We start from the raw sequence: 13,035 nt of genomic DNA, 5'->3' as shown, positions 1-13,035 counted from the left end.
ATCTCAACATTACCTCACATTTATTTCTGGATATCAGGAAGTCACTTATTCATTTGTTGGATGTCTGCCTAATTTGGGAAACTTACAATTTGAAGAAACACAAAAGCTACTGGAAGGCATTGTTTTGTGGAAGAGATCAAAGTGTGAATAATCTGCTGGATCTCATGGATTGAGCAGAGACAGTTAGAGACAGGTGGTCTTGCAAGTAACTAGTCCTGTGCCATGAAGGGCTTTAGAGAGGATAAACAGAGCTTTGAATTGTTCCAAAAGCTTATGGGAAGCCAGGGCTATTTGTGAAACAACTATGTGACATGGGCAATTACGAAATCTCATCCATAGTTACTTATGCTGCTCATTCTGGTTTAGTTGCACCTTCTAGTTGGTTTTCAAGATAGTCCCATGTGATTCATAGTTGAGGTGTGTGTGTGTGTGTGTGTGTGTGAGAGAGAGAGAGAGAGAGAGAGAGAGAGAGAGAGTGAGTGAGTGAGTAAGTGAGTGTGTCTAGGACATCAAAAGACCATGAGTGGGCTCAGTTAGCAGATAAGATGATTTGTGCAAAGGCTTCCCTGCCATGGCTGCCAACTGCTCTTCTAGCAGGTGCTGAGAACCCAAATTCAAGATTGCCTAGGTTGCATGCATCTCCATCCTCGTCCTGCCAAAAGTCACCTGTAAATGTAATCAACAATATCTGAGTGCTATATCTCAGTCTGTAATCCAATTGGAAGGTGTCCAAATAATACATTATCATAACAATACATTATAGACTCCTCTGTAGTTGCAAAGCCACTGTAGATAATCTCACTCCAAAAGGGAATGTTGGATACCAAACGGTTTACTCTTTTGTATCTAGGAAAGATTTGTTGAGAAATCACAATTTCTTTAAAAACTGGATCTCCCTCAAGAAATGCTCTGAGAAGTATTTGATCAGATTTACTTTTTCAGGGCGCACTCTAGGCAACTTTTTTTCTGGGAATCTCTATGGGATTTGATTACAGAGAGGCTGCCAAAGTGCAATTTGATCCCCTGCTACTCTCTTGGCACCTGTTCCCGTCAGTCAAGAGGGCCTCAGGTGAACCATGCATAAGAGCCTCAGAAATATCACCAAAATCTTATTGAAACTCAACAGGGTCTATTGGGGATCTAGAAAGAGATTAGTCAAATAAGTTATTTTTCCTGCAGTGAAGGGTCATTGCAAAGAACTAAGATGAATAGAAAGTAATCTGACCATGCAAAAGATTGATGGTTTTGGTTTTTATTCCCCTAAATCAAATAGTCTCCCTAACCCCTCCCAAAACAAAGAGCCTGAGTTTACATAATAATCTTTCCAGTTAATTGATCAGGATTTTGGGATGCATTCTAATCCTCCCTTGCTCTTTCTGTGAATGAGTTGTGTAGTAGGGTATATGTGCAAGTGCTGCTAATCCGTCTTTTGCAATGTGCTGTGGAGCTTCACAGAAGCCAAACTTCATGGAGACACAGAACTGCAACAGGACAGGTTTAGGCTTGTCTTGTCACCCTTGTAAATGAAAACCAGCCTTGATATCTGACTGAATGTAATGCACATCTCTAATAAACCACATGAAAAGTCTGCTTTGCAATGTGCAAAGCTACTGCATACTTTCATTACCATCTACCACTTTTCTTCTGTTCATACTACATACTTTCATTATTATCTACCACTTTATTGTAACTACTTCATCTCCATTATTCTGCCTAATGTTTTATGAGAAAAATAATCAAGTACTGGTTTAGTGTTTGGATTTTCTTTTATTCTTCAAGGTTTTAGACGCTTTGAAAAAAGCCACTTCGATTTCTGGAGGTGTGAGTTTTGCTGAATCCAGAAGAGATGGCCTAAAAGCGGTTGCAAAGTATGTGATCCTTTCTGTTTCAAATACCTAGTAGTGACTGTAGTTAAGAATATAATACTATGAATTAATTTATTTAAATAAATATATAAATACATCTCTCACCATGTTTTTTTTTTGTCAGACAAAACTTAATAAAAGTGGTAAGAACATAAATCAATTTTATTATGGCCAAAAGGCTTAAAAGCAAGTTACAAATACAAACTAAACTTGGCATTGGATAAAACAGTTTATCAAATAAAATATTTAATAATTAATACATAATAGGGTTAAAACCTCCGTATTGATTTATTACTAAAAGCCTTGTTTTTATAGGCATAGTTAAAAATCTGGTTGTTAACACTGTAATCTTAGGATTTTCTTCTACAAGTAAATTTTTTACATACTCAGAAATACAGGTAGTCCAACAGTTCATTTAGCAACCATTCAAAGTTACCATAGCATTGGAAAAGTGTCTTTTGACCATTTTTCACAATTACAACCTTTATAGCATTCCCCATGGTCAGGTGATCAAAATTCAGATGCTTGGCAACTGGTTCATACTTATGACCATTGCTGTGTTCTGGAGTCACGTGATCTCCATTTGTAGCCTTCTTGATAGGCAAAGTCATTGGGGAAGTCAGATTCACTTAGCAATCGGATTACTAACTTATCAACTGCAGTGATTCACTTAACAACTGTGGCAAGAAAGGTCGTAAAAGGAGGCAAAACTAATTTACAAAATGTCTCACTTAACAACAAAAAGTTTGGATTCAATTGTAGTTGTAAGTCAAAGACTATCTATCTTTCTTGGCTTAGTTGTTAAAATAGGCCACTGCGTACCACTTATCTTTTTGTAAGCCACCCAGTCGCTTCAACAGTAAGATGGGTGGCATATAAATTTAATCAATAAATTAAGACTCTTCATACCTCTCCCGGGCTCTACACTTCCCCAAGGGAGATACACCCCATGGTTTGGGAAGCACTGGTATAAATTATGCAGAATGAATTTTGTAATCTGTGGGGAAATCTCTGTAAAAAGCAGGCCCTGTAAAAAACATGATACATAGAGAATGATGATAGAAATCGTGCATCTCAAACAAGCCATAATCTTTGCGAGTGGGATTTTCTCCAGGGCTCCAGTGACAACTTGTTAGTAGAAGAAATTGCTCACCGCTTTGTTAAATATCCAGTGTAAATGGCAAGAGTACTTGCATGTCCTGTAACTTTCAACCTATTAGACATCCTAAGACCTAAGGGACTAGTAAAACATCAACTTTTTTATGTAAAACAGCTGAACAACTTGTCACTCAGGAGCAAGCTGATTTGCTGATGGAATGATTCCCTCTAAATGTCCCACTATACTCCGGTCTTTCTCTATGTCATTAGATATGGGGGGAAAAAACCTTGGTTAGGAGAATATTATAATCACCTGAGCAATATGTTTCCCTTGCCTTCCCCTCCCAATCTGTAGTTAATTCTACATAACAAAGATGTAATACCAAAACTAATTATATCTATCTATCTATCTATCTATCTATCTATCTATCTATCTATCTATCTATCTATCTATCTATCTATCTTTCGACTAAACTTTTATAATATCAAAGGTAGTCCTCGACTACCCTTGATATTATAATGAACGCAATTGGGTCCAGAATTTCAGTTGTTAAGTTATGTGGTTGTTAAGCGAGTCATCAGGTGACTGGATATTATCACCATTTTTATCATATAATTAAATTAATCACCATGGTTGTTAAGTGAATCATGTATTCATTAAATAAATCAAACAGTAAAGTGAACCCAGCTTCTCCCATTGACTTTGCTGGTTGAAAGCCATCTGGAAGGTTGCAAATCACAATTGCATGACTATAGGATCTTACAACTATCCTCGTGGTTGTAAATGAGTTGGTTGCCAAGTGCCAAATAGCATGCATGTGACTGGAGGGGTAGTGCAATTGTTACAACTTCAAGGACGGGTCCTAAGCCTCTTTTTTTCAGCACTGTTATAACTGAACCATCATTAAATGAATGGGCATTAGTCAAGGACTACTTATAAAATGCATTACTACATGATATTCAATTACTTATTGGGATTAAGCAGAAATTTATTAATGCACAAATGTTATGTTTTTTTTAAAAAAAAATTATATCATTATAATTAGCTTTCTTCTTTCTAGAATTTGCTTGACTGTAGGGGTGAATGGAGAAGGATCACCAAATGAATTTGTGTGTAAAAGTAACGTTACAGATATATACAACATATTGTTGGATGGTCTGAATGATTACACAACAGACAGCCGAGGCGATGTTGGAGCATGGTAAGATGTATGTGGTCTTGATAAAATCCCAGCTTTGTTTTGTAATGCAAAGCAAAAATGATAGACTCAGAGAAAATGTGAACACGTGGCTTTTACTTACTTTTGAAGCTTTCTTCCATGAGAAACCTTCCATATGTTTATTTTTAATGGTCACTGAGTGTTTAATTTAATTCAAAAAGTTCTTTTGTTTTATTTCACTCTGAAAGAATGATTAGCTGTTCTGATATTCCATTATGAAGATTAAACAGCAGAGGGTGTAATTGTACCAACAGTTGATCTCCTTCCTTTCTTACATTACTACATCCTACAAGCCACATTTTGCACACATTATTTTAAAGAGCAACTGCTTTTCATTATCTCTATTATCTACAAACCACAAAGTTTTATTTTGACATAAATAAAAACATGACTGTCTAACCATTCGTACTCATAGCTTAACAAAAAGTGAATTTGTTTTACACGATCATTTGAATTTTCCTATTATTAAATTGCATTGCATAACTTTACTTGGTTGCACAAAACTAAGCAAGGTCAGACCTGGGCTTTGATGGGAGGCTCCAGGGCTCTTACAGGCCAGCTTGGGAAATCAGAATTATAACCTGAAAGAAGACAGTGGCAAACAATTTCCGTAGTGCTGCCAGGGAAACTATTTGGCCAACTATTTGCGTTTTCATGTGGCAATGAAGTCACCAAAAGTTGAGCTCAACTTGAACAAGACAGTGTATTATTTTGATTGTTAAGTTACGAAGAGCTAAGATATTTAAATTAAAGAGTTTTAAAATTAAAGAAATAGGTTTATGCAACTTTTCATTGTAGCACACAAAAATGTGTCTTTTAAATTGCTACGTGTATTCTTAAACAAATCTATTAATAATATTTTCTAGCATATTTCATGCTTACATGCTAAAGAAACGTGTGTGAAAGAATGCAGAAAGAATTGAGCGTATAATTTGTAGCTTCAGAATGTAGCCAAATTCAAAGATAGCATAGTAAAAACATGTAATGAGTGATTGGTAGTAGGAAATCCATATTTAAATTTTACTTTTTAAAATTTTTTTAAAGGCATGTTTAGCTTTGGGGGGCCAAATCATATTAGGGCAGTTATAGCTTACTGCTGTGAATGTTTCTTTCTGCTACTGTTTGATCAGAAAGAAAAAAACCTACAGAAAATTGGTGTAGATAGAGGGATAGTGTTAAGTAAGAATGTGGAGTTAGTAAGAAAGGAATATTTTCTCTGCTGTCCCTTTCCAGAATATTTAACTTTTGGGGGAAATCTAACAGAAATTCTAACCATGTATTCACAAATTTGTATCCATGTTTATTCTATAATTTATATAGCCTGAATTAAGTGTTAATCCTACAATAAACATCAATACAAATTTGTATGCATACTTATTCTAGAATTTTTACTTTTTTCAGGACAAAAATATTAAATTTGAATGTCTCAAAGTTAGTATTTTTGTTTCTATGTTAAATAATACATCTCTTACCTCTGACCAGATAGTAGAAACCCTACTAGCTCAAAGCTTCTTCTTTAAGCTCTCAAATCTTTTTTGGAGTTAGAATGCTAGGTACTCAATGGATTGGAAGGGGAAATGAATGCATGGGTACTCTTGGGAAAATACTTTCTGAGGTGTGTGTCTGCTCCAATGAAAAAAGGTCCAAAAGGAATAGGAATGTACACGAAGCTTTGATATTTTTTTTTTAAAGGATTCGTGGGAAAGCTAACAAACTGTATTTTCCATATGCAAACTTAACATTCCTTTTGACAGACTGTTTGCTGGGACTTGTCCAAATTCTGTCTACAGGTGTTAAATATAAAAACCTTAAGAGCAAGATGCTGTGTGAAAAAGAAAAAGGGTTCTTTGATTGAAAGTGATCTAATTGCTGTCTGTGTGGGTGTATGAGTACACGTGTGTACATGCTTCTGCAGGGAAACTGAGACAGAAATCCAGTAGACTTAATTCTTTTTTACATATTCATTATATTGAATTTTCCATAAAAAAGGAAAAATGCATAACGTGTATTGCCATGTTGTGATACAGATAGATTTCTTGGGAATGAGTTACAAAATTGGCAGCAGATCAGATGAGGGGTTCATTAGATTATTTTGCAGAAAAAAGCATTCATTTACTGTTACAATGCACATTTTTCTCTTCTTCAAAACATCTTTCTGAATGCACCTTTGCTATTTTTCTGTGTCTTTCATTATCTTTTCATTTTCTTATTCAATAATCCATTTTCACTGTTGTTACTAGTATTAAAATAGAATTACTTTTAAATTCTACATTACAACTATCTTTAAATAGTCAATTAATGAATGAATGCCCAGAAGTAAAGCCATCTAATGCCAGGTTCTAGCTTGACTATGTAAAAACCTAGAAGGCTGATATGGATGAAGAAGCAACCAAATCTTCACCTCAGTTGCAACATATTTTGATTTGATCCTTGAAAAGGATTTCTTCTGAAGAAGATGCCTTCTCTTCGTTGATTTGGACAAGCAAGGAGACCTGATTAGATTTGCTCAAAGGGGTTCTTTTTCTGTTGAAGGCATATTTTACTGCAGAAAATTAGCATCAGGAGGAGGACTGATGAGGTAATATAGCAATATAGTCCTGCAGCTGTAACTTTTCCTAGTTAATTAGAATTTGGCTTCTATTATTCATATCTAAGCCGCCTAGAATCGGTATGAGCGAGTAGGCGGCCATATAAATTTTCTACATACATACATACATTTTGGATAACTTGTAATAATAGTTGTTAGAATATTTTAATGTTTGATAGTAAGGATATATAGATATTGCATTGATTCAATTGTTTGCTTGCAGTGTTATCTTATTTGCTTCCCATAAATAGCATAAAGCCTAGAATATGTGAAAAATAGTTTTTTCCCCATATGAGATTATCTAGGTTTTGTGTGTACAAATGAGATTGGTTGTGAGATGCATCATTAACAGAATGAGTGTGTATCCATTTGGAAAAAGAAGGGCCAAGTAAGAAGTAGTCTTTGACTCCTTCCTAATGCAAAAATATAGATTTTCCTCTGTTAAAAAAATTAATAAATGCTAAAAATGATTCAATTAGGATAATATATGGTTTGAAAATTATTGGGAAGCAGTGCTTTGGACCATGTCTGGCAGAGCAATTTTTGCTATTTGTGAAAAGTGCTATGTAATTTGTATCCTTTTTTCAGATTTCATGAAAGTCTGAAAGAAGGTACATGGCAACCTTAAATATTGGCAGGAAAGTGTTGCATTTGTGCAAGATCTAATGTGTTTTCTTTAAGTTGTTTTTGAAGTGTTATACAGTCCCCATAGCCCTATCCATAAGGGATACCAACCTTGCAGAATGAATAAATATGTATTTTGCCCTTTCAGCCTAGATTTATATTCTTAGGATGCTAAGAAAGAATATAAAGATGTTAAGATATTAAGATGTTAAAAATGCATTACAAGTTATAAAAAAATACAAATTAATATAGCAATAGCACTTACATACTGACAATAGCCCTTTCTAAGTGGTTTAGAGAGTCAGCATATTGCCCCCAACAATATTACCAACCTCAGAAGGATGGAAGGCTGAGTCAACCTTGATGGTGAGACTCGAACTGCCAGCAGCCGGCAGTCAGCAAAAATAGCCTGCAATACTGCATTCTAACCACTGTGCCACCACAGTTCAGGGTAAATGTGTATATAGCTACATAGACTATAGAGCTATAATAATCTGTTCAAATAGATACATTTGACAAAAAACATTTTCAGTTTTAGAAGCTTAGAAAACAAAATGCTTCTCCCAGTTGAAATACATATTTCAGAAATGGGAGTCTACTGTTTAAAAAGACTGGTCATTCTCTTCATACTTCAGATAATAAGAACACCTAGAGAAAAGCTCAGGTTATTTAGGGCCACGATATCTGATCCGTACTTGCAGGAAAAACATTGTGGCAAGGAAAGGACTTGTTGCACAATTTCAGCCAAGAAGGAGCAACTGAAAAAAGCTTGCTTTGTTTTCTTTGCCAGGAATCAATCCGTTCCAGTGTACATAAGGATAGCATGTCCTAGATTGGATTGCAAACTTCTGGATGACTGCTGGATGGCAGCAATGTGCTAGAACTTTCTTTGCTGTTTTTTTCCATCTACCGTGTTTCTCCAACAATACGACCTCCCCCAATAGGAAGACCCAGCATGTTTTCTAGGCATAAAATGAAATTAAGCCCCTCCCCCAAATTTAGGCCTATTTTAAAACATGCAAAATGGGGGAAGGGCGGGGGACTTGCCATTAGGAGCGCCCGCGTGTGGCAATTCCTCGCCACCAGCTGCTCCTAATGGGCGATCATGGCAGAGCGCGGAGAGCTCCCTACTCCTGCCAAGTACCTTTGCGGCAGACCCAAGACCTTCAGCACCCGCCGCTATTGATTTCCCTTCTGCCCATGCTGCCGCCGCGTTTGGAGCTGCCACTTCCACGTTTGGAGCACCACTGCTGTTTGGAGCACCACTGCTGTTTGGAGCACCGCTGCCGATTGGAGCACCGCTGCCGTTTGGAGCTGCCGCTTCTGCATTTGGAGCTGCCGCTGCGTTTGGAGCTGCCGCTTCCACGTTTGGAGCGCTGCCGCTGTTTGGAGCACTGCTGCTGTTTGGAGCTGCCACTTCCGCATTTGGAGCTGCCGCTTCCGCGTTTGGAGCACTGCCGCTGTTTGGAGTTGCCATGTCCACATTTGGAGCTGCCATCGCGTTTGGAGCTGCTGCTTCCACGTTTGGAGCACTGCCGCTGTTTGGAGCACCACTGCCATTTGGAGCGCCGCCGCCACTCCAAAGACAGCAGCAGCTCCAAACACGGAAGTGGCAGCTCCAAACATGACGGCGGTGCTCCAAATGGCGGTGGCACTCCAAACACGGAAGCGGCAGCTCCAAACGTGGCGGTGCCCCAAATGGCAGCAGCACTCCAAATGGCAGCGGCACTCCAAACACGGAAGCGGCAGCTCCAAACGTGGCGGTGGAATGGGCAGAAGGGAAAGCAACAGCAGCGGGTGCCAAAGGTCTTGGGTCTGCAGCAAAGGTGTTTGGTGGGAGTAGGGAGCTCTCTGCGCTTCGCCATGATCACCCGTTAGGAGCGGCTGGTGGCGAGGCTGCCCGTGGGGTGCTCTAGATGAGGATGCAAGGGGGGGGGGAATTAAGTCACCCCCGAAAAGACGGCCTAGCCATTTTTTCAGGGCTCAAAAAAATATAAGACCTGGCCTTATTTTATGAGAAACACGGTATTCATTTATTTTATTTAGTGTATGGCACATGTTAGCCAGGGATCACCTAAGTGGCTGGTTGCCTCTGTGAAAGGAATTTTTTTGGGCAGTGTTATCTTTACTTGTGGGATGCCTGAATGCCAGTAGGCAATCGGGGGAGGCCCCTTTCCTGTCCCTTCCGCAATTTATTTGCTCATGAGGGAATCAAACCGCTGAGCTACCGACCTCAGTGGTACACAGGCCCAGCGTTTTACCACGTGAACCACCACGGCCCCTATCTATTCATTGTCTGAATATTGCAGCCCACATACGGTAATTCTAATTGATAGTCTACGTCTAGAATGACTGAAGGCAGTACATCCTGGTTCCAGAAGTCAGTGATATGATTATGATTCTTATTCCTCAAATCAGTTATTCATAGGAACAGGTTCCACAAGCTGATATTTCAGTGAGCATTTCACAGGGAGATAGAATCATATCTGCATGCAATTGCATGTAAATGCCAGCATATGGCTTTCCAGTTCTTTCTGACATTAATGAACCATTTTCTTTTTTCTCCATTCCTTTCTGTGTCTTGTCATATAGATTGTGAGTGGATGGCAAGGCCTGTCTCTTTCTTTTAAATTGCTCTTTCCCACTTGTCTAAAAACCAGGATAAAAGTAACTAAGACATTATCATAAATATACAACATTTAGTCACATTAAACTTGTACATTTTTATTTAATAAAAATAGAATGGTTTCAAAATGGATGAGATTGATTTTGGTACATTGACCTGTAACCGATTAGCACAAAGTTCTATCTAATTCCACAAAGGTCTAATCCAATGTGATTAAGTCTTCCAAAAAAAAAAAATATATTTCCAATCTGTCTAGTAGGAGCTGTGACCAGTACATCAACTCAACACAATAGGGAAAAGGCTGATGGAAGCAGGATGGTGAAGCAGTGTCACCAATCAGATTCTTAGCTTGCCCTTTGGATGTTGGGATAAAAGATGCTTCACATGCCTTTTGAGGGAATTATTTTAAAGAGCAAAACATAAACGGATGATGTGACACCAAATTACTGGTGTTTTCGGAAGTTTTAGGAAAATGAAAGCAAAACAAAAATGGAGCTGGGTATATTTTATGCTTTTGAAACCCTATAATTAATAAAGATGACTAACAACAGTGAAGACAGTATGCTTGAACTTGTAAGATTGGGTTAAGCATTATTTTAGGAATTGAGAATCTCATTTCTCAGTTGCACCCATGAACTCAAGTTTTCATGCCTTTGCATGAAAGAGTTACTGTCTTTTCAATTATTACTTATTTTTAGTTACCACACACGTAAACTCATATACGTTCTTTGAAAGCTGCTCACAGAAATTAGAATGAACGAGGTGAGCATTAATAGAGACATGGCGTTTAGAATGTTCCCTTGAGGTTTGGCTGCAAAAATTTGTATGCCTGATTGACTGTGATTTGTTTTGCTTCAGTTTTCTACTTCCCCTAACAAAAACATCTTGGAGCCATTATTGAGTATGTGCATGATGTATACACCAAAAGCATTTTATTTTGATCATAGAAGCATGATGAATTTATAAATTTTTATTAAACTTGCTAGAAATTAACATTAGTAAAGTATGTCTGTGGTTGCTTACTTCAACAGGGTGAGAGAAGCTGCTATGACGAGTTTGGTGGAAATAACCCTGTTGTTAACCAGGACTGAGCCAGCCTTAATTGATGCAAACGTGTATGTACTTTGCAAACATTATATGTCAGCCTTTGGATACTTAACCAGCTTTTGGTTAAGTAATCAGCCTTTTCTGGAAAGGCTTCTGCAAGAGTTACTACCCCTGCTGATTGCCATCAGTTGCTCCCGTCACTATTGTTACTGAAAGACCTAAGCAAGTCCTGTCTTGCACCTATCTGGTCTCAAGGAATGCGGATTGTAACTTCTCAAAGAGGTTGAATTGGGAAACAATGGCTGCCCAGTCACCGATTTAATCTTTGGGTCTTCCTGTTCCAAATCTTACCCACTGCAACTGCTGAGAGACCTGAGATCTAAGTATCCTAACGGGTTGTTCCTCAATCTTGTGGCAAAAATAATGCTGCTGCTTTTTTTTTTTTAAACAACCATTCGTCTTTCCCCCTTTCTGGAAAGAATTCTTAGCAGAAGTCTGAAATATTGTTATGGGAGGAGGGTTATTTGGGGGAAAAGCAAAAAAAAAAAAACACCTTGCAAAGTATGATTTGGATTTGTCTTTTAAATGGTGTTTTGACTTTCAGTTCCAAGCAGATTATGTGCTCTGTGGCTCAACAGTCAGCTGAAAAAATTGACCGGTTTCGAGCTCATGCCGGATCTGTGTTCCTCACCCTTCTTTACTTTGATAACCCTCCAGTCCCACACATACCTCATCGGGAAGACTTGGAGAGGATATTTCCAAGGTAATCAGTCTTGAATATGGCTAAGAGACCTTTGGCTGTATATGTGAAAAGAAATCCATCAATTTAAGTTGTGGTTATAGGCAAAAAGTCTGTAACTTTAGACTGGAAATCTGTTTTGAAAAGAGGAACTACCTCAAGTGGGTATTATTCAGAAGCAGAGATATTAGCATTAAAATATTTCTTCACTGCACTTAGGCTGTTTCACATCCTTCTCCAGCTCCCTACAAGCGAGAGCTTTTAAATACTCATTTGTAGTGTATTCATACTTCAGTCGAGCTGCCCTATCCAAGGGCAACTCAATGCGTGATTTGCCTTAATCTTAATCTATATTGATTTTAGTTGTACCTTTAGAGACATGTCCTAAGATGGTGAAATAATACTGTGCACTTTAAAATGCATTTATTCTGTTGAATAGCAAAAACAATTTCTTCATTTTGGCATTCAAGATTTAAATAATAATTTAAAAAAGAACCATGAAAGATAAGTTACGTTTGGGTGACCTATTTTCTTTTGCACTTGTTTCAATGTTTTTCACAGGTCAGAAGCTGTAACTTTCAATTGGAATGCTCCATCCCAGGCCTTCCCCAGAGTCACACAGCTTTTGGGATTAGCGTCCTATCGCTACCACATTCTGACAGGTCTCACTGTATCAATTGGAGGCTTAACTGAATCAACGGTAAGGAAATAAAAACTTATTTGCTTGGAACAGTTTTGTCACTTAACATACGGAAGGAATATTTTAAGAACGTTACTTAAGAGTTAATATTGTTGGCTGCCAATTTCTGGAAGCAAGTTGATAATTAGGAATACAGGTCTATTAATACAAGTATGAATATGCAAGATGTAGTAATCTATTGTGATTTAATATACTTGAAGTAATTTGCACCACTTTGCTTACAGACCTCTTTTTCATCCTGTAGCGTTGTACATGTCAGTAATAATGAAAGGAACTTTTAGCTATTTAAAAAACACACACACATTCACAAACATATCTCCTTCTGAAACTAGTATTCCTTTTCCTGAAAATTAAAGCCGTGCTAATATGGGCATTTACAAATTGTGTAGAAAAGGCTAAATTTCTCATAAAATGCATTCGGCAGGGTGTCATGCCTTAAATATTCCCTCTTTCTTTAACTGTACGGGAGATTACAAATGATTGTCCATTATTCAGCTTCCTTTCCATTGTAATATTTTTCAACAGAGCA

The 13,035-nt window shown here is 37.7% G+C and overlaps 1 protein-coding gene across 1 annotated transcript in view; it reads left to right on the top strand.

Moving 5' to 3' along the window:
• The window catches only part of TBCD (tubulin folding cofactor D), a 157,024-nt gene that overhangs the window by 127,718 nt on the left and 16,271 nt on the right, over window positions 1-13,035 (top strand). The window contains exons 29-33 of the mRNA XM_087955684.1: window positions 1,780-1,868; window positions 4,025-4,165; window positions 11,052-11,135; window positions 11,672-11,830; window positions 12,368-12,506. Coding sequence (XP_087811810.1) covers window positions 1,780-1,868; window positions 4,025-4,165; window positions 11,052-11,135; window positions 11,672-11,830; window positions 12,368-12,506 — 612 coding nt within the window. The remainder of the gene's footprint in view (window positions 1-1,779; window positions 1,869-4,024; window positions 4,166-11,051; window positions 11,136-11,671; window positions 11,831-12,367; window positions 12,507-13,035) is intronic.

This window comes from Notechis scutatus, chromosome 2 (genome assembly GCF_049901735.1).
Source record: "Notechis scutatus isolate UNSWTSFEM ecotype Mainland chromosome 2, rNotScu1.2, whole genome shotgun sequence".
In the NCBI taxonomy this organism is placed as follows: Eukaryota; Metazoa; Chordata; class Lepidosauria; order Squamata; family Elapidae; genus Notechis; species Notechis scutatus.
This window is presented reverse-complemented; position numbering and strand designations above follow the sequence as displayed.